Source organism: Odontesthes bonariensis, chromosome 17 (assembly GCF_027942865.1).
Source record: "Odontesthes bonariensis isolate fOdoBon6 chromosome 17, fOdoBon6.hap1, whole genome shotgun sequence".
NCBI lineage: Eukaryota > Metazoa > Chordata > Actinopteri > Atheriniformes > Atherinopsidae > Odontesthes > Odontesthes bonariensis.
In genome coordinates, this window is record NC_134522.1 from 13,509,162 (window position 1) to 13,530,006 (window position 20,845).

The 20,845-nt window shown below is 41.5% G+C and overlaps 2 protein-coding genes across 9 annotated transcripts in view; both read right to left on the reverse strand.

The window, feature by feature from the left end:
* Positions 1-17,628, reverse strand: part of kidins220a (kinase D-interacting substrate 220a) — a 47,007-nt gene extending 29,379 nt beyond the window's left edge. For 2 of the 7 annotated variants that reach the window (XM_075448889.1, XM_075448891.1), the window contains exons 1-14: positions 17,473-17,628; positions 11,700-11,858; positions 11,069-11,167; positions 10,287-10,385; positions 8,913-9,011; positions 8,481-8,579; positions 8,144-8,242; positions 2,105-2,302; positions 1,883-1,981; positions 1,435-1,533; positions 1,087-1,185; positions 788-965; positions 490-654; positions 194-373 (exon numbers count right to left, since the gene is read on the reverse strand). In XM_075448889.1, coding sequence (XP_075305004.1) covers positions 194-373; positions 490-654; positions 788-965; positions 1,087-1,185; positions 1,435-1,533; positions 1,883-1,981; positions 2,105-2,302; positions 8,144-8,242; positions 8,481-8,579; positions 8,913-9,011; positions 10,287-10,385; positions 11,069-11,167; positions 11,700-11,831 — 1,645 coding nt within the window. In that variant the 5' untranslated portion in view covers positions 11,832-11,858; positions 17,473-17,628. Of the gene's footprint in view, positions 1-193; positions 374-489; positions 655-787; positions 966-1,086; positions 1,186-1,434; positions 1,534-1,882; positions 1,982-2,104; positions 2,303-8,143; positions 8,243-8,480; positions 8,580-8,912; positions 9,012-10,286; positions 10,386-11,068; positions 11,168-11,699; positions 11,859-15,770; positions 15,852-17,472 lie in introns of those variants that run through there. The other 5 variants (XM_075448887.1, XM_075448885.1, XM_075448888.1 and 2 more) reach the window with 4 other exon arrangements.
* A 762-nt stretch (positions 17,629-18,390) lies between these two features.
* The window catches only part of mboat2a (membrane bound O-acyltransferase domain containing 2a), a 36,940-nt gene continuing 34,485 nt past the window's right edge, over positions 18,391-20,845 (reverse strand). For both annotated transcript variants that reach the window (XM_075448893.1, XM_075448892.1), the window contains one exon: positions 18,391-20,693. In XM_075448893.1, the coding sequence (XP_075305008.1) occupies positions 20,528-20,693 (166 nt within the window). In that variant the 3' untranslated portion in view covers positions 18,391-20,527. The remainder of the gene's footprint in view (positions 20,694-20,845) is intronic.

Consider the following 20,845-nt stretch of genomic DNA (forward strand, 5'->3'; position numbering starts at 1 on the left):
GGCACTGCAACTATAAACGCTTTTGTCTGAAATCTTACCAAAATGACACACAGAACTGCAGGACATTTTGTAAAAAATATGTGCACTTACATCTACTTAATATTCACCATTATGTCGCTTTAGAGAAATTGAAATAAAAGCAGAACCTTCCCAATTATTCAACATGCAATGTCTGGCTCGTTTGCCTGCTCACCAAAAAAGATGTAAAGCAGGGCGAGGAGGCTGAGGGAGACAGCGATCGCCAACTTAGGATCCACAGTAAAGCCTAAGACGACAGCCACTGAGCCGCAGAGCAGCAGGGTGAGGAAGACCACCAGCCAGGAGAATTGGAACAGCGGCTCTATTTGCTGGCCTGCAAACGTCTTCATCTCATCTGATGAAAACGAACAAAACACCATTTTCATTTTCTTACTTACTAAGAAAAAGTCAATTTTCTGTACTTTTTTATCTTCTTTAAAGAGGACCTTCTGATGCAGAAAGATTACTTACCCTCAAGTTTTTTGAGAAGGAAAGACTTGCCACTACCCCACTGAGCGTACAGGCCAACGCAGATAGGGGGCTGCATGGTGGGCTCGCTGAGGATGTCCGCTAGAGCACTGCTATACAGGTCGTAGCCCAACATGTCTCCATCTGACTCAGAGGGAGACAGGTGCTCTAAGAGAGAAAGACAAAGACGTTTGTGGAGGAAAAGTTCAAGTAAAGACATTTAAAATCGTATAGTTTTAAAACGAATCAAACAAATCCACATTCTTATTTTTCAAGAAGAAAACGTAAAGACAGGTCATACTAGCTCCAAATATCTGCGTCAGGATGCTTTTCTGGTGGGTGCAGTCAATGTTGTACGGTGTTTCTCCAGCTTTGTTGGGGCGGTACAACAGGCGGCCATCTTTAGGGTTCCTCAGCAGAAGCTCAGCCAACTTTCGGCTCCGTCCACGAATGGCAATATGGAGGGCCGTGTCTCCTTTCTGAATGAGCAAAAAACACATTGAGAAGAAATGTGAAAACACACTCTAAACAGCCAGGACACTAAAACCACTCAACATGAAAAAAGCATCATGATTAGGTTTTGTGTGTGTTAGACAGTACCCTGTCCACTGCAGACACTTTAGCTCCTTTATCCAGCAACAGTTCCACTATCTCTATGTTCCTCATTTTTGTGCCCTTGATAAGTGGGGTCTCTCCTTCCTAAAACACAAAGAAAACATTTCAATAAATTAGGGCATTACACTGATTTTAACTTAATTTTTGGCCTGTAAATTTCCCCCAAAAAGATATAAAAGTGTAAGAATATAAGGCCCATATAGCTGTTGCTAAAGGTTGTATATAATACAGTTAATAGAAATGTTTTAAGAGTAAAAGAAGAGAAGTCACAATGAAGACTTTCAAAGGATAAGACAGACAGCATTTTAAACATTTACAAATGACTGTGTGTACCTTGGTGCAGCTCTCAGTGTCGGGGTTGCACTGCAGGATGTCTCTCACCATGGTGGCGTTACCTTTCTCCACTGCCCAGTAGAGGGCAGTCTTTCCATCCTGGTGCCAAAAGGGAAAAACAAACACAAGCTTATTTTACTTTAAAAACAATGAGATGTGACAGAGGAATACAAAAAAAAGAACATGAACAAAGATGGATAGCTGGCAACGCAGTGTGCTATTCTGTATGTATAGCATTTTTCATGTATCTTTTTAATTGAATAATATTTGTGCAATTCTAAACCATGGATCAGAGTTCATTTTACCCATAAACAAGAAGGAAAAATAATCGTTATTGAGTGGCAGTGCGATATTTCACATCAGAAAGCCAAAACGGCCTCCTGCCTGCTGTCAAACATCAATAAGGCAGCAGAGACAGCAGCAGAGACAGCGGGAGAGAGGCGCCTACCTGGCCTCTGACGTCAACATCAGCGTATTTGTTCAACAGAGCTCGGACCACCTCCACATGACCTCCTCTCACTGCTCCTATCAGCATCGTTTCCCCACTCTGAAAGAGTTCAGGAATTAGAGAAACAAGAGAAAGTCAGTCACAGTGACATGGTATTTCATGTCATATATCAAATGTTTGTGTGACACAGCAGGCTTGTAATGATGCGACGGTGCACCTCACCCTGTCTGTAATATTCACGTAGGTGCCGGCATCAAGCAAGTCCTGCACAATCTCTGTGTGCCCCTCCTTGGCAGCAATGGCGAGAGCCGTGTTGCCATCCTTATCGGTCATGTTGACATTTGGGTTTCTCTTCAGCAGTTCCTTGACAACCTCAGTGTAGCCACCTTTCACAGCCACGATCAGAGCCGTCATTGAGTTCTGGAAAAGCCAAGAGAGAAATCTTTTTGAGGGTTGCTCAAACCACTTTCTTTCCTCTAAATGTTTGTAGATGTCTTTTTTTCTTCGAAAGTTCAAATAACAAATACTCACAGAACAATAACAATGATTCTGTTTTCTAACATGTTACCTTACCAGCTTTGGGAGACATTTATGTGATAATCTGTTATGGAGACTCAAGGTTCTTAATCACATACAAATGAATGTATCTGCAACATTAACTCCAATAAAACTGTCAGATTATTGATGCTACATGTGGAACAACCACATCATTTAGCTTGTGTCAGCACAGATGCAACACGACTCGAAGGAGCACAGATGCACTGCATCACAGTCGCAATCAATTATTCAATATTATGGCTCACTAATGTGTTTGTGACTCTTACTGGCACTACAATTACCAATTTTCAATATTTTCCTCAAACTTCATTTTTGCAAAAACAATTTTAAATTGCGGTTATTTCAAATGTTTAATCCACATTCTCACGATTACTGGTAAGAGTGACCCGGCTGAAGCTTTTAATAGCCGTCTCACAGTGTCTTGTGGCATGTTTGATAACATGGCAACTTGTGTCGAGCATTAAAGAAGAAGGAAAAAAAGAAGTCCACCCTTATATCCCAACAGGAACAGCAGAATTTCACTCAGATCTGTCACAGACACCAGTTAAGACACATATTCATTTTGAATAAGGTAATTGTGTCCAACATTTTGACTGCTATTCTATAAAATGCACAAACAAACTTAAGCATAGACAAGTCTTCTGATAAATAATAACTTAGACCCAGAAGTGCCTCACCTCAGTGCTCCGAGTAATATTCCACCACTTGTAGAGTTATATATAAACTTCAAAATCAGGTAAAAGTCACCTCAGCATGATAGAGTGCATTGAAAAGTAGTGAAATTGACTGACTGATTAGAGTCATGACAGACATAACGGGGTTCAATTTTCCTGTACTGTAAACTGGATTTCAACTCAATTCCAACTTGCAACTTGAAATAGTTTACTAGTCACACAGAGGCAAGGCAAGGCAAGTTTATTTGTATAGCACAATTCAACAACAAGGTGATTCAAAGTGCTTTACAGAGACATTAAAACAATAAAAATAAAAAGTGTGATTTAAATTTTAAACAAAAAAGAAAGATATAAGAACAATAGATAAAATCTGATAAAATCAGTAGTTGAAATATGATTAAGTTTTGAAACTCAAGCTTCAGATTTGAAGCTTTATTCAAATGCAGCTGAAAACCAGTGTGTCAAATAGGAAGTGTAAACTTTTTTGGTCATAGTGAGGACTCGAGCAGCAGAGTTCTGAATAAGCTGCAGTTGTCCAACTGACTTTTTAGGTAGACCTGTAAAGATGCTGTTACAGTAATCAAGCCTACTAAAAATGAATGCATGGACTAGTTTTTCCAGGTCCTGCTGAGACATCAGATCTTTTAATCTTAACATATTCTTAAGGTGATAGTAGGCCGACTTTGTTATTGCCTTAAAGACATGCTATGCAACTTTTTCATGGTCATAAAATTGCTTGGCAATCATTAGTTTGCTTGGCTGACCCGTTCAGATGAAAACGGTGACATTTCCATCTCCATCTGGTGGCCCTAGCCCGAAACAGCGCTTGCAACTTTGCCTGTGGCGCCGCGTGCTTTGTTTAGCTCTGGAAGTCTCGCGACAAACTAGAGCCGAGAACTACTGCTTCACGGCAGGTCGTAAAGGGCTCTGAGCCGAGCCAGGTAGCCTGAGAGACACACCCCCTCTCCATTAGCTGTCGACGGCTAAATTGAATGCGGTTAGCTTCTAGAGTTGTAATATAGTTTGTAATAGATATCGTGATGGCAGAACCACCGCTACTTGCCCGTCTGACCGCTGAGTCACCCAGAGCCAGCGATTCAGCGGTCAGACGGGCAAGTAGCGGATCCATGCCAACTCGGAGCTTTTTAAGTTTCAATTCTGTCTCGTGACTTGACGAGCGAGCGCCCAGTCGGCAGCTACAGTCGGCAGCTACAGGCTCGGTTAGCGTGGCTTCATGCATCTTGTACAGTCGTTGAAAAATAATCATTTAGTGATATAGGGAGGGCAAGATCATTCCATGTTGTTTACTTGTAGGTCTAAACTCAGCATTGCCTCACCTAATGCTACCACATTTGTCGCTGTGTACAACAATATTACTGGGCATGTATTGTTGTAATGTTTTAAATACTTGAACGCAGTTTTTCTAGAGAAGATAATTGTTTTGTATATGGGAGTATCGTCCATTGACTCTTTTGGGCTTTCACATGCGCGAGCGTACAACTAACCGGTGAGTTACATGCTGTTTATAAAGTTGTTTTGTAACGTCCCCATGCCAGTAATGTGAGAACCATGCATATGGTTTTGATGGTAAGGCTTGTGACTTTATTGTCGGATGGTTTATAAAGTGGTGTGACGTTTCTGCAGTGTGCAAGTTGTTGTTTTACGTGGAAGGGTTAGCGCTTGCCCCTAGCCACCACGTATTAGCCTCGCATGACAGGCTGAGCGAACAGCGCGATCTCCACACAGGGAGCGCAGATTTGCACCTGTCTGTGTCCTACTATCAGTATTTGACAACCTCTAGCAATGGAAATGCGCTTCAAATGCCCCGGAGTTCTCCTTTAAACAGAAGAGGTCCCAGGATGGAACCTTGGGGAACTCCACATGCGATTCTTGTCTGCTCAGATGTAAAGTTACCTATTGACAAATAGGTATTCCTATTCTCTAAGTATGTTTTGAACCAGTTTAGTACAGTTCCGGAAAGACCCGCCCAGTTCTCCAGTCGTTTGAGTAATATATTGTGGTCAACTGTATCAAATGCAGCACTGAGATCCAGTAAAACTAAGACTGACATTTTTCCACCGTCTGTATTCAGACATATGTCATTAAACACTTTGGTCAGTGCAGTCTCAGTGCTGTGGTGCTGTCTAAAACCTGACTGGAAGGTGTCATAGCAGTTATTTTGTGTTAAAATATAATTAAGCTGTTGAAAAACAATGATCTTACTTAAAAATGGGAGATTTGAGATGGGCCTGTAGTCGTTCCTTTGTGTCTTGTCAAGATTGTCCTTTTTCAGCAGAGGTTTGATTACAGCCGTTTTTAGTGACTCTGGAAACCCACCTGACATTAAGGACAAGTTCACGATCAGTAACAGGTCTGACTCCAAAATCTTTGAGACCCTTTTGAAGAAACCTTCTGGCAGGATGTCTAAACAGCAAGAGGAGGAGTTTAGCTGACATAAGATGTCCTCCAGGTCTTTGCTGTTAATGGGTTGGAACTGTGTCATGGTGTTTAAACGGGTTTACATATGCTGAACCTGCTGCTGATGTACCAACTGCTTGTCTAATATTTTGGATTTTGTCTATGAAGAATTTGGCAAAGTCATTGCAGGCCATGGTGGAATGAAGTTCAGTTGCCACTAACACAGGAGGGTTCGTTAGCCTGTCAACTGTAGAAAATAAGGCCCGAGCATTATGACTGTTTTTGGTGATGATGTCAGAGAAATAAGACTTCCTTGCATTCCTCAGTTGTAAATTATAAGAGTGAAGTTTCTCTTTATAGATGTTATAATGAACCTGGAGATTTGTTTTTCTCCATCTGCGCTCAGCTTTCTGACACTCTCTTTTCCCATTTTTTTAACACCTGCCCAGGTGTTAAAGAGAAGATCTGGTTAAAGATCTCACTACTGTTTTCAGTTATACACCGTTTTGAGATCACTGCCGTTGAGACATTTGTGTGCACTGAAATCGTACTCTCAAAGAAAACAAAGGAATGATCAGACAGGCCCACATCAGACACAGTAACCTTTGAAATGCTCAGACCCTTAGAGATCAGTAAGTCTAGAGTGTGCCCCCTATTGTGCGTGGCCTCTGTTACATGCTGAGTTACATGCTGAGTCAGCCCAAAATTGTCCAGAATGTTACTCAGGTCTTTAGTCCCTTTGTTCTGAGGGTTGTCCACATGGATGTTAAAATCACCAACAATAATTACACAGTCAAAATCAACACAGATCATAGACAACAGTTCACTGAGGTCATCAAAAAAGTCTGCCCAGTATTTGGGGGGGCCTGTAAACATTCAGAAACAGGACTCTGGATGAGGCCTTCAGCTGTACAGCCACACATTCAAAGGACTGAAAACTTCCAGGAGATAACTGCTTACATTCAAATTATTCATTAAATAAGACTGCGACCCCTCCTCCTCTCCTGCTCACTCTGGCCTCGCTGATAAAACTGTAGCCAGGAGGGGTCGACTCGATGAGAACAGCAGCACTGTTATTTTGGTCTAACCAAGTTTCAGTTAAAAACATAAAATCCCGGGAGAGCTCAGTGATAAAATCATTGATTAAAAATGTTTTCCCAGCAACCAGAGCATGTGAACGGAGCGGAGCGTGGAGCGGACGGTGGAGCGGAGCGGTGAAATATGGTGAGAGCGGAGAGCGGTTTTCAATTCAAAAGCCGGAGCGAGGATTTCGCTCCGCTCCAGTTCGCTCCGATGAGCTCACAACGTCAATTAAAAATGTTGGATTATAAAATTTGTAAAATAACATTTTTGATTTAATGTAGTCTAGTGTAATAAATTAATAATTAAATAGGAAACGCATGGCAACATGAATGGAGCGAGATGTTACGTTCACAGCTGGGGACAAGCAGCCACGCGGGCCTTGTCACCCGTAGTAAATGAGGAAGTGAGCACTTCAAGTCGAGGGCGCAACGGTGTGTTCTATGTGTGGCGGAGCTAGCATTAGTTGCAGAGAGTGCGGATAATAAACAGGGAAACGCCCGAACTGTAGGGCCTACAAACGCTATCGAGCGTGGATTGTGTATTTCGTCTGGAGTTTTGGGACACGGGAACGCTCGGAACAGGTCAGGTACCGTGAAGACATATTCCCCTTTCTGATTGTCTGAATTAAGCTGACTGCTCAGGTGCTAGTTCTAACCGTGACCCCCGTTTCCTCTGCTTTGCTTCCGTTTCTGTTGATGCTCTCGCGGCCACACACGCACACACACGCACACACACGCATGCCTCTCCCTCCTCTTGCCTAGCCCAGCCTGGGCTCTCTCTTTGCTGTGTCTTGTGATGCATATTTAAGCTGAGTAATCTGGTGGGCTTCGTCCTGACGTGGTAGTTTTCTACCTGGCGCCCAACATTTTCTAAACATTATTTTTTGTATGTCAGAGTGGCGATAATTTAACAGCCAGTTAAATAAGACAATACACCGGTCACATCATTAAATCAAACGCCGTGTGTCCCAGGGCCCTGTCATAATTACATGAAGTAAAATGTCAGAAAATTCCTTCTCCTGAAAATTTGAGCGAGCGTGGAGCGATTTCACCTGAGCAGCAGGAAAATTAAGGTGAGCGCGGAGCGTCCTGGCTCAACTTTGAGCAGGGAGCGAATGAGCGAACATCCTCCTGAGCGGGGAGCGGGAATTGCGCTGCGCTGCGCTGTGCTGCGCTCCGCTCCGTTCACATGCTCTGCCTGCAACAGACCTAACATTTAATAAAGCCAACTTAAGTGTTTTAGAGGTATTATTTGCCCCCTCGTGTTTGGGAGCAGTATGTGGCACACAAGGTATTTTTACTTTATTTAAAGATCTTTTAGAGTGTTTTGACTGGGCCACATTTCTCCTTCTGTCACCTAAAAGTACAGATATTTTAAAACCTTCTAATAAACAGGGTCCCAGCTTGTCCTGGGAAAAGTCACAACTGCCATAATCCTTTCAGTCCGGACCCTCCAGGGTAGAAGTGTTTTTATTTTAAGAACACGTGACAGTGTTAGATATGCTGAATGCTACCGAGAGACTACTTACTGCTCCTTCCTGGTCCACATCAGCTCCATTGGCCAGGAGGTGCATTACACTCTCATAGTGGCCTTTCCTGGCTGCCCAGATCAAAGGAGTGGTGCCATACTGCAAAGGAAAGAGGAAAATATAATAAAAGTGTACGAGACATGGGTGGAAAGAGGTGTTTCAGTTAACATCCCACAAAGTTCTAAATAATTACGAAGGCAGGATAACATATAAAGAAAGAGAGGAGTCAGACTGGGGGAAGCTGGAGGATGGATATGGGCTCCACCCCAACCACTCCCGAGATTATCTATGCGATTTAAGAGAAGTACATGATAAACATCTGTCAGTAGGTAGTTACCTTGTCTGAACAGTTGACCTTGGCTCCATGCAGCAGCAGAAGATGGACAATCTCTGCATGGCCTCGCCCCGCCCCCCAGATAATGGGGTAGACGCTGTACTGTTGGGCCAGAGGACAGCGGTGAAGTCATGCTGACAGTAACTAATGATCAGTGTTAGGCATGCGGTCATACAAATACTTTAAGTCACCTTAAACAGCAGGCTATTTGTGTGTGTGTGGGGGGGGACACTATGTGCTGGTGAAAAGCAGGGTTGTGTGCATGCTTACATTTTTGTATCTTATATTTAAAGCTTATTTAAAACCAGTAAAAACCTTTTTAAAAATACAAACCACAATACAATACACATACATTCTTCATTGCAATGAGCAGGACATAGAAATATGAATGAGACAGATGTTAGTGATGTGATAATGGGGGTTCAGTCTCAACACCTGTCCAGTGGTGTTAGGGTTAGCTCCTTTTTCTAAAAGCAGCTGGGCCACATCTGTCCGACCTTTGTAGGCTGACCACATGAGAGCAGTCCATCCTCCCTGAATAGGAAACAGAAGAGAGATGTTTGTGTGGGGAGTTTAATGGTTGATAAAATTATGTGATTCCACCACATCAAGGAAATGCTCTATACCCAACATACCTAACATTCATAATGCAAGTTTCATTTGATAATGATAAGATCCAAGGGAAAACATCAGTATTAAACCTGAGGCTGACAGAACAGATCAAATCTATGCAGATTTTGTGGTTGGAAAATCTGCTATTTATGGGTGGTATGACACATTTTGCAGTGAGGGAGAAATATTACACAATGTGGTTCGTTATAATCCAATTGCAATGGATGACTGTGACCTCTCCTGAGCAGCTCAGACACACCCTGAACTGCAGTGAGTCACTTCACTTCCTAAATCACTTCGGAACTTTTAGAAACAGTTAGAAAATAACACAGAAATCTTAATCACTACACTCAACGCATTGCTGATTTTTGCTCATTCTAATGATTATCATTTACATTATTATCATTGCATTTGTATCCTATGAGCTATTTAGTCCCAGGAAATTAATACATGTATTCCATCTCATGTGCTTCAATATAATGAATGTGCAGAGAAGCTGGTATAGTTTGGTAATGGATTGGCTCCGAACAGACCTGAACCAAATGACTACATCACATCTCTGCCCAATGCCAAGACAACCAGAGCTCGGTAAATGGGTTCTCTATTAGAGAGGAGCTCTCATACAGAGAGTAATCTAATTTTCTGTCCATTTACAAGTTAATGGATTATCCCGTTCAAGCAGCACTGGAACTGCTGCATAAGACATAGAAAATAAGACATCGCAGTTAAAACTTCTGGGATTTCAGCCTGTCAGGATTCAAGAGAAGACGCCACCTCTGTTCTCTAATCAATGTTAATTGATAAGTCAAATTGGTTCAGATTAGTCATTTTAAGAGCTTGTACTTGATCCAACTTATACAAAACTAATCGTATATTTTGGTTGGAATATTACAGTTATCTGGTAGCAGGTAGTACAGACTGGTAAAAAGTAAGTAGAGAGAGTGAAGTGAATAACACAAAACACAAACTGGTGGCCCGTAAACTAAGGGTGTTCACAAACTATCATTCAACAACGATACAGTTTTTCATACACACACACACACACATATATATATATATATATATATATATATATATATATATATATATATATATATATATATATATATATATGTGTGTGTGTGTGTATAAATGTAAGTGAGAGATTGGCAGATTTTAGACTAAGAAAAACATTCCAGTAATGGTCTTTATTCTCACCATGTCTCTGTGCTCCAAGTTGGCATTATTCTCCAGCAGTTCCCTCACCACCTCGATGTGTCCCTCCTTAGCTGCTGAGATCAATGCTGTCCAGCAGTCCTGCACACAGTGACGGCCTGTTACTCAGCGGACTTCCATTAGACTTTAAATCCAGTTGACAAACCATCAGTCAGAGGAAATACATGGGGTGCCCAGTAATGGGCCAACCACCGTACCTACCAGCTGGTCGTACCAGATGCTCATGGGAACACGGTGTCGCATTGAAAGAAAATGGAGTCAGAGCGTATGAGAGGAAAGACTGACTTGAATAATTTTCCCCTCTTCTTGTGTGAGAGTAAGCACAAGTTTGAGAGCACCATGTGTAATAGTAGGTTAGAAGAACATGAGATGTTAATAAGAGGTGTGTGAACTAAGAGGTGTGCGTGTGCTCAAGTGGGAGGGTGCATATATGTATCAGTGTGTGTGTGTGAGGGCTGGCCTATGAGGATACAAGGTGTTGCCTAGTGAGTAGGTCCCTTCATTTAGTTAAAAGAGTGACAGCAGAGGTGTGTAATAAGGCATCATTATGGCTTATACTGTAATAACTGAGGGCTAAGCCAGAGTGGTGAGTTCAGCAAGACTAAACATCAAGGCCTTTAGTTGCGTCTTCTTTGTTAAGTCGAGGATGCGGTTACAATGGCCACATTGTTTTTCACCTGTGCTTCGACTCAGCGTGACTTCGTGTGTTGGGGTGTGCTCGTATTAGGTAGTTTGAGAGGTTGTGTGTGCATTTGTGAGCTTACAACATCATCCAAGTTGACATTGGCTCCTCTCCTAATGAGCTCTTGCACTATCTCCAGATTGCCCTGCTCTCCTGCCACCATCAGGGGAGTCTGTCCATTCTGAAACAAGGACACAAGGAACCAAGTGAAACGGCAACTTCTAAGATATCAACAAGCCAATTAATTGTACTTCTTTCTGTTTAAGAGCTCAGAGATAAGAAATTACCAATATAAAAAACAATAAATGACCTCAGAGGGCCACATAGACTATAGTCAGCTTCTCTACTGGTCAGATTAAGGGATACGTTGGGTATTATTCTCCATTTTACATTGTGCCAGTAAAATAAGTGTTTGTGTTTCATAGCTATATAACACTGACTTAAATGGGGTTCTATATGTTTTGTTTTATCTTTTTAAACAATAATGATCTCAAAAGATCAACCTAAAAGATATCTGAGGTAATTAAGATAATTATACTTGAAAGCCCAGTCAAAGTCAGTACTTTTTATGAATACTCAACCTACCGCTATATCTAAAATCCCTTTTCCCACAGAACACTTGTTACACAATCCTAAAGAGCCTTTCATTCCTGCATAATCCTCCCCGACCGTCCTGAGCCAGCAGCGAGCTTGTTGTGATATGGCCGACTTACATCGCTCCTGCTGTCCACTTCTCTGAACTTGTCCAAATGAGCCTTGACGGCAGCCAGGTTCTCCTCCTCCACATAGCTGAACAGGCTCTGGACGGCCAGAGAGGTCATCTTCAGGGAGGTGGTGGTGTCCATGGCTGACTGCTAACCACCCGTACACACCTGTGAAGCAAGAGGAAAGAAGATCAGTATTCACAGAAAGCAAAGGGCAGCAACGACGTCTGTTTGGCACACGCAGCTACATGTTGGGCACTGTGAAAAAGACAAACAGAGGAGGTAAATGCGTGGTTAGGACGAAGGTGTGGTGTGTCTTTGAAATAAAATAGCACGGTCAGAACCTGGTTAACACACACACACACAAACCTAGAGAAAGAACGCGTTAAAGCTCAAAAAGTTGTTTCATCTTAATGTAGTAACAGGTGTATATAGACTGAACCACTGTAAGCTTTCCTGTGTTTGTGTGTGTCAATGTGCATCGTTTCCATGCAACAATTTGCCAGTCGTTTACTTGTACCCAGACTCAGCAGCTAGCGTTCCACGGCTGTTTTCTGACCATATTTACGAAACGTAAACAGCAGGATGAGAATGGACATGGTGAAAATTGAGAAAAAGATTAGAGTAATTCCTTAACAAAAGCTTTCTCTCCATAACACACAACATAGCCTCTACCAACCCCCTCTGGTGAAACTACGCAGCCTATATTATTTGCTTTGATCCAGTTATTGGAAAAGTGTCTGGTTTATACTTATATTACATTTTCTTTTTGTGCTTAACAAAATCAAATGGAAATTAAAAATATCCGGCTGAACCAGGGGTCTCTCAAACGTGGGACAACAAACTTCCAAAGAATAAAAAGAAGGAGCTCATTGACTCCATTCGCAGCTTTTAATGATGCAAACAGAATAACACTTTAACAAGAACAAAGTATTACCATCAATCAAGGACGGCATTTATGGTCGGCCTTAAAACAGGCGTGCGTGAGCCACCGGGCACTTTAACCTAGTTACAAGCCCAGTGAGCTCCAGCCCTCCTTAATTCTTTGTAAATAATTCCTGTCAGTTTCACAGAAAGGAGATCGATGCAACACAACCAGGACAAACCCGACAAATATAGCCAATGCCGGTTTGGCAATGGTATTATCCGGGACCTATCCCGGCCCAAACCATCGACCTGGGCTGCTTGGCCCATGAGGAAAATAGTTGTAACTAATTTTTGTCACTTATCTTATTCTTGCATTAATATCAATTCAACTGTAGTCTGCATAAATTCACCATTGCAGCGCAGCCGCCTGCTGCATCACAGCAGATTAAATAGGTTCTACAATGTAAGGGAATTCTCTCCTCCCAAATGTTTCAGATGGTTTGGCCCATGGCTCGTCTTTTAAATAACAATGGCGCGAAACAGAGCGCGTCAGTGATGGAGGGTAGAAAGAGGCCAGGTGGAACAGAGAGGGCTAAGCTCAAAAAAAGACAGGAGGTGGCAGCCAAATGTGCCAAATTGACAGATATCTTCTCAAGACAAGCTGGTAGGTTACTGAGAGATATGGATAATAGGCCTGGTTGTGAATTTGATCAAATAGGCTATAACGTGGCGAACGTTTGCAATGTCAACTCAACTGTCATCTGACAGCTTTTGTTGTTAAATATGTAAAATCTCACAATTTATATGATTTAGAAGTGTATTCCTATATTCAAAGAAGAACCGAACACTTTCTTTACATTCCAGTTCTGATGAATAATTGCTTAACGCTTTGTCACGCTTTATCTCCTCATCAACTGTAGCCTGCATTCCCACAGGCGCGCACATGTGGTTACTAACGCAATATTAAATAGGGGCGATCACATTTGTTGTTTGATATTTGTTATTAAATGCATGTCAAACATGCAATTAAAATAAATATAATTATTTAGAAGGGCTGTATGCAAATATTGTACATGGTTTGCATGCGCAGGGACAGGGGCAGCGCGAGCACGTTCGGGTGTTTAGTTGCCTTTTTTATTTACTGGAGAGTCTGCACGCGCGTTCTATCCGCGGGAATCAGCATCATGTTTCATGTTCAAGCCTTCCCCTCCCATTTATTATAATGTGAGCTGAGCCCGCTCACGCCCGTGCAGGGAATAGACTGTTCTATTTTCAAGTTGCAATGAGCACTTATCCGGACACCGCGCGGGCACGACGCTTTGATGTGAAAGGAAGAATCTGTTTTCTTGTTGATTTCTATCCATTTCGGACTGAACACGAATGCAGATGCAGACCCGTGCTTGCTGTGTGTAAACGAACTGAACACTTGCTTTACATTCCAGTTTTCCATTTTTTGACAAACAGTTTCAAATGTGCTGTCACGCTTATCTCCTCTGCAACTGTAACCTATTTCGTCTCGCCGTCATATCGTGCATTTCCACAGAGGCGCGCACACTGTGGTTATCAACTCACTATTAAATATATTTTTTTTATTGTTATCGATTGTTTTTTGTTTGTTTTATCTTTTTTCATGGACTCAAATTCCTCCTCCATATCAGAGTGGCCTGAATTTGAATTAAATTCCCGGACTGAGAAAATGGCCCACCCCGGCCCTGAATATAGCCACTGCTTAATGTTACCCTTTTTGTCAATAGGCTAACTGCAGTCAACAACCTGAATACATGAATACAGATGTTAGGTCGACCGTGATGTCACAAAAACAGCTCATAAATGACAACTAACAAATACTCAAACGTTAGAACAATTCTTTGTGTGTGTATTTCAGAAAGCTAGGATGTATTTTTCAAACAGCCTGTTAAAGTACGGTTACTGCACTGAGCATGCTTATTAGACGGAAGCTAACAGGGGGCTCCTTGCCCCTTTTTATTCGGTCTGTCTGCTCATGCTGAAATCGTGAACTGAAATTTGTCTTCTAGGTATAATGACGGCAGAGCAATCGCAATGCTCTATTGGAGACATTTAACCAAGTCATCAAATACTAATGAAGTCAAACAACAGCCATTAAACTTTACATTGATGTAACGACGACTCTCAAAATACGTGCACTTGACTGTGTGTTCCAACTCTTTCAAGGCCAATCGGTGCTCCTCCACCTCCACTGAAAGTACACTGGCTATAAAACTGTTCACAATTATTTCTTGTATGGACATCTAATAAGTCTATGCACATATCTCCATTCCAGGATATTCTCTATAATAAGGCTGCACCATTTGAAAGAATTATTAGGAACTTAGACAAAGTCATTTTCTTCTCTTTTCCTCACCACTCTTGTAACTTTTTTTGCAGTGACTTCATCCAGTATCAACAGTTTCCCCAGACCCCAGATTAATCCTACCACCAGACAAGAGAGCCGATCAAACACGATTGCTTTAGCCATATTAGGGAATCAACCAGTCGATAGAAAGAAAAAAAAAAGTCATTAATAATTCATCATATTGGGCTCCTCCATCATGGTCAGACTTACTTCCTGCCAGAGTAACGACATTAATGAGCTGCATTGACTAGGCAATGGGTTTCACATAATAAGTACCAAACATGCTGCTTAATATTTCATCGTAATCCTTGAGGCAAGCTGCTCAGGCTCGGGTCGATAAACACTTAAATGTCACATGCCTGTTGGGCTGTCAGTACAAAGGCCCAACAGCTCAGTCAAATCCAGAGAGGCCAATCAATGCTTATCTACAGTACACAATCTTTTTTTTTTTTTTCCTAAAGTCTGATCCTCTTTCTTCAGTCAAGGATCACCCGTCAACTGCTCCTCCAAATCTCTCCGAGTCAACTATGAATGGAGACAAAAAAAGATTCTTTTGTTTACAGTGACACCAACAGGAGCCTGTTGACACACCCTCCTCGGCTCCCTGTCTCTCAGCACAATGGGTGGATGATTACGCCGTACAAGAGCCAATAAGTAAACATTTGCGTCTCTCTCTAACAACAGTTACGCACACCTATAAAGCACATTTCCAGTAAAAGCCTAATAGATGCAAATCCACTAGCACAATAAAACCTTTGGAAACAAACTACTGACGAGACAAAACTCTGCCGTACAGCCCCCTTGAAACACTAAAGAGGGTAAAGTGAGGAGAGCCTTACCTCGGTGTAGGATTTAAGTCACTGCAAAGTCACCAGTTGAACACGGATACTGATTCCTTACTCAGTCCACAGAGTATCAACAAGCACTGCCAGCTAAAGCTCAGCATCCCCCCCCTTTTACTGAAAGCTGAATATCTGATGAGGGGGCAGGCCTACGCCCATCTCTCCCCCACACAATAGACACACACCACCACATTTCCATTCATTACATGATACGGTTCAGCTCCCACAGATGCAGACAAAAGGATTTTGAGGGCAATTAGGAGGTGACAAATTTGTACAATATTTCCTTTTTTTTAATGCAATGCAACAGATGAACGTTACAGCTGTTATTCTGTTATTGATAATAATGAATTAACCATGACCAGCGTTTAAATGACCGAACTGCTGCTCAATTAGCATCAAAATGTAAGACCGTGTATGAAGTTGCATAAGACACTTATCAACCGTCTGATAATTTATTTTCAACACTGTCTTATTGACATCAATCAAAAATAAACTGAATTTAGGAAAACATCAAAAAGAGTTAGTCGGTGGACATAGTTTTTATTCTAATTAACACCTTTCAAGATTATTAAGTTTTTTATTTAGCAAAGATAGTGAATGCACCCTGTGATGTGAGGATTGGCTGCCGAAGTCCGATTTTCGGTTAAATATCTATAAAGTGCGTTTTGAGCTCTTGGCCACACAAAACAAAAGATTAAGAAGCCGGCTTGGGCTTTTGGAAAACTTTGTGCGTGTTTTTCACAACGATTCTGACATTCAACTGGTCACAGTGACTAAATATTCACAAAAAGTCATCCTGACTGCAGCCTCATTCCACTTTCCCCCCCAATATAGATTAGAAAACAGACATGAAGTTCGTAACAGACCAAGGATCTTTTCTAAAGTTCAATATGGTCCAGCATTTGTGTACAGTAAAAACACAGCCCATTGAACACCATAAAAAAAAGACAGATAAAGTCCTAGTCAGCTGTGCTGTTTGCTGAACAAATTTAAGTGGAGGTGGTGACCTGAGCAGGCAACACTGGATAGGATCTCTAAATTTAACCAGTCAGCTCTTTATGACTAGTCATGTGGGTATGAAACTGCTGAGGATTCAGTTCCCCGGGACATACCAGGGTCAGCTCCAGAAAAACAGGTTAGCTCGACCGTCTGGAAAACTTTAAGAAGTTCGTCTGAAACGACTTTGTTGAGTCTGTGGAAACTCTGCCTCTGCTGAACACTATGTGCACGTCTGAAAAACAGCCAATACACCGTGTCAACTTACAGACAGTGAACATGCTGTGCCCTTTACGCTGTTTCCTGCCTGCATTTGCAACATTAAATTCTGAGGCGAAACACAGCGAGTTATAGCTTATCTGAGGACGCGTCATCAAGATGTCAGAAAGGTAAACATCTGTATGATAAACACACGCACATGCGAAACACACGTATCACGTGGCTGTAAATACATCCAAGCAGAGAAAAGTAAAGAAATAATGTGTTTTTTTTATTTTGTTTTTTACAAAAAAAAAAGGGAAAATGCTACAAGCACAGACTTCCCCTTGTTTTGTTGGAGGAAGCGACAACCAAACGCGAGCTAGCCAAACTCCTAACGGCTAACCTTAGCTCTCCGTCGGCTAACTCCAACAGGTTCGCATACTTTTAACACCTGTAAAAGCGTAAAAAAAGTACAGTTCAAAACTTTACTTCGTCCTACCTAGGTGGGGCTGCACTGTACTCGTCTGGAAAAGGGATTCCGACCCGGAATATCCAGGGGGAAATGTTGTCTTTTCACGCCATAATGTATTGAACACAAGGCGACTGTAACCTGCCCTCACCCTGCTACAGAAATATAATTATAGCTCCGCCCACTGTCGCTGGTTACAGCGGCGGAACATGTGGCAAGAAACAGAAGAGGTCAAAAACCCTCCCACAGTAAAACAATACAGAACCCTGAGAAGAAAAGGTGAAGCAGACAGACAGCATTTAGCTTTGAAACAAATATTTAAAAAACAAACTATTTAAAAGTATTTGCTTTTCTACTGTATTCAACTATATCAATAGAAAATAAACAGCGGCAGACATGAGCGCCAGGCATCAGTGATGATGATAATAAGCCAAAGCCTTTTCTAGGAGTTGTTTTTCTTTTCTTTTCCTTTGCAATATTGCCACATTTCTTCATTGTAAGTTTGTCCGACAACAAATAATAATTTTAAAGGTTTAAAGAGGCTTCTAGGGTGCAAAAACAGTGTCTAGAGGCTGTGACTATAGGCAACAGGTGCTTTTTTTTATAACATCATTATCATAACCATTCATTTTAGTGACTTAAATGCCCCTTTTCCAGCAATTCTTTTTGACTGATTTGAGTAAGCTCACATGTACATTGCAAGGCGGTGGCAGCTACATTTAGCCATCCATAATTTTATCATTTACACGTGATGTTCCTGTTGAGACATGTTAAATGTCCCGTTAAAGGAATCATTTCGGTGCAAGCATGATCGTGTTGACGGATTTGTGTTTTGAAGTAGCTTCTTCCAAAGATAACTGTGAAACAAAGAAAAGAAAGAAAAAAATAAAATAAATGTCCATCAACCTGTAACTGGACCGAAAGCAAGACATTTATAAAACATGTCTGTAGTGTTTAAAAATAATTTCTCTTTATTTTTGCCACGTAAATCAGAATTTTAATGTACTGTTATACAAATCTTTCAATAAATTTCCATCTGACACAAAAATAACCATTATGTTACACAGGCGCACACGCACACGCACACACACGCACAAACCCACGCACACACAGGCACACTTACACACAAAAAACCAACATGCGCCATTTGTGATTTGGCACTTTGGACACATGGAGCAGTTTGCATTGATCTGCTGGTTTGGGTGGCCATGCAGTGCAATAAACGCTATGTTTATAGAATGAGATTCATTTCCCTCCCTCCCCTCCTCTACACACATCCCAGGCTACAAATATGGTTTACTCAAACTGACACTAACATGTACAGATCACATGAATACTGGTGAACACACACAGTTATGGCAGGATTATGCATGTTAGAAAGTCTTGCAGAGAAATAAAAAGGAGGTCCCTACTTCGGCGCTCACCTCTGCTGCTTTGTTATTACTTCACGTAACACAAATGCAACTCAAGTTACGGCCCGATTTTAGAGAAAGGAAGAAAAAAAAAAAAAAACAACTTCGAAGAGTAACCATCATTTGAGCTTAAAATACCAAGATCGTATCTGCTCTAACAGATACTTCAACATTTGTCGTTTTTAATCATTCAAACAACTGTGAGATGCCTTCTCTGCTCCACATTTTCCATCTGATACCAGAAAAAAATAATTAAAAAATGTCACCTTTTGGCAACATTTTGAACTCCTGTGTGTTGTAAAGCGTAAACGGCATGATTTAAAAGGCTTGAGGTGAGCCGTGGACAAAAAAAAACAACATGAGGAACCAGTGTCTCTTACACCATACAGTAAATGCACCCCGAAACATCCCATAATCTAACATTAAGTGCACACAATATGAAATAAGATCATTTACCACAACAGCTGGTCTAGGTCTTTGAATTTTGTACAGTATTATGTCACATACATGGAATATCTGAATCAGATTTCCTCGCAGACAAATGACACAAATCGGTGCCCAAATGTGTGAATCGGTTCACCTGGCTTGTAGCCGTTATGGCTACGAAATCTTTTGAATCTTTCTGTTGCATTTGTAGGATCTAAGACTTTAGTGAGGGTGTAAATAGTTCCGCCTTTCACCGCACCGTTATAGGAACCCTTTGACTTAAATAATCAAAAGGAGCAATTCATTTGAACATGGGGGAAACCTGTGGTGTGACAAATATGAGAAAAAACATAAAACCCAGGTCAAAAATCCTTTAAAAGAAAAAAATCCCTTTGAAACACACATTTATACGATGAGTCATGTTTGCCACGGAAAAGCAGAGGATATGAAAAATATATATATAAAAAAAAAAAAAAAAAGCAGGAATCACTTTACTGACTCAAGTTCCTCCTTTAGACTTCACTCTGCAGGAGATGGCCGACGTCTGAATCCCACTTCCTGGTTCTCTTTGTCTGGTTTTAGTCGATTAATCCCAGAACCAAAACAAAAGCATTAAGAACGCATTTCAAATAGTGTCACAAACATCTAAATACAAAACACGTACAACTTGAATTCTTCTCGAAGAAAGTTTTAAAAAAGACATAGAAATTAGACAATAATTTGAGGATCCTAAGGCCTGTTTGAAATTGGCAGCTGATGATAAAGGTTATGTCTCTTTTACATGTACACATTATTCTCCTCCCACCTAACAGAGGCTTGTATCCAGACAATGACAAAAACCCTCCACATACTGCACGTCTGTCCTGATTGAATAACAATGCCACTATGTTGTGGCTGCATTTATGTTCTTGCAGCCCGCCATCCAATTTCTTTTCACCTGCAGAGTACATAGAGGGTTTAAGGCAGCTTGGAAGTCTTTATTTTTCACTAATGTAAAATAAAGTAACCACTATCGCTTGTTAGTTTACACTGTAGCCATTTGCTTCATCTTGGTCTGTTATCCACGTCAGAAGTGTGATTGCCGTCATCCTTGCTACTGGAAATTTTTGACAGGACTCGTGTTTTCTGTCTGGTAGGATTCTCAGAGGTTTTTGGTTTATTGTCAGGTAAACACACTTCACACACTCCAGCTCTCCGCGTTGTTGCCCTCTGCCGGCGACGGGACTGTGCTTTGCCGTCCCCAGGCCTCATGTGGCCTTGTCTTTCTGGTTGCAGTTGTTGTCTGTGCAGTTGTGATCTGCCTGGTTGTCCTTCTGCGGGTTGTCCTGCAGCTCTTTGGCCTGCCGGCGTCTCTTGACAGGTAGGGCCAGTACCACCAGCAAACAAAGGAGATGTAAGCAGAAGTACCAGGAGCTGCAAAGACATTTGAAAGTGAAAGGATTAGAATGGGAAGTACTGGGAAATTTAAGCAAAATAAACCAAATAAAGAGGGTTCAAATTCCACCGGCGCTGATGACCCGATTACTTCTATTTAGCCACAAATAATTTGACACGTTTTGTGACAT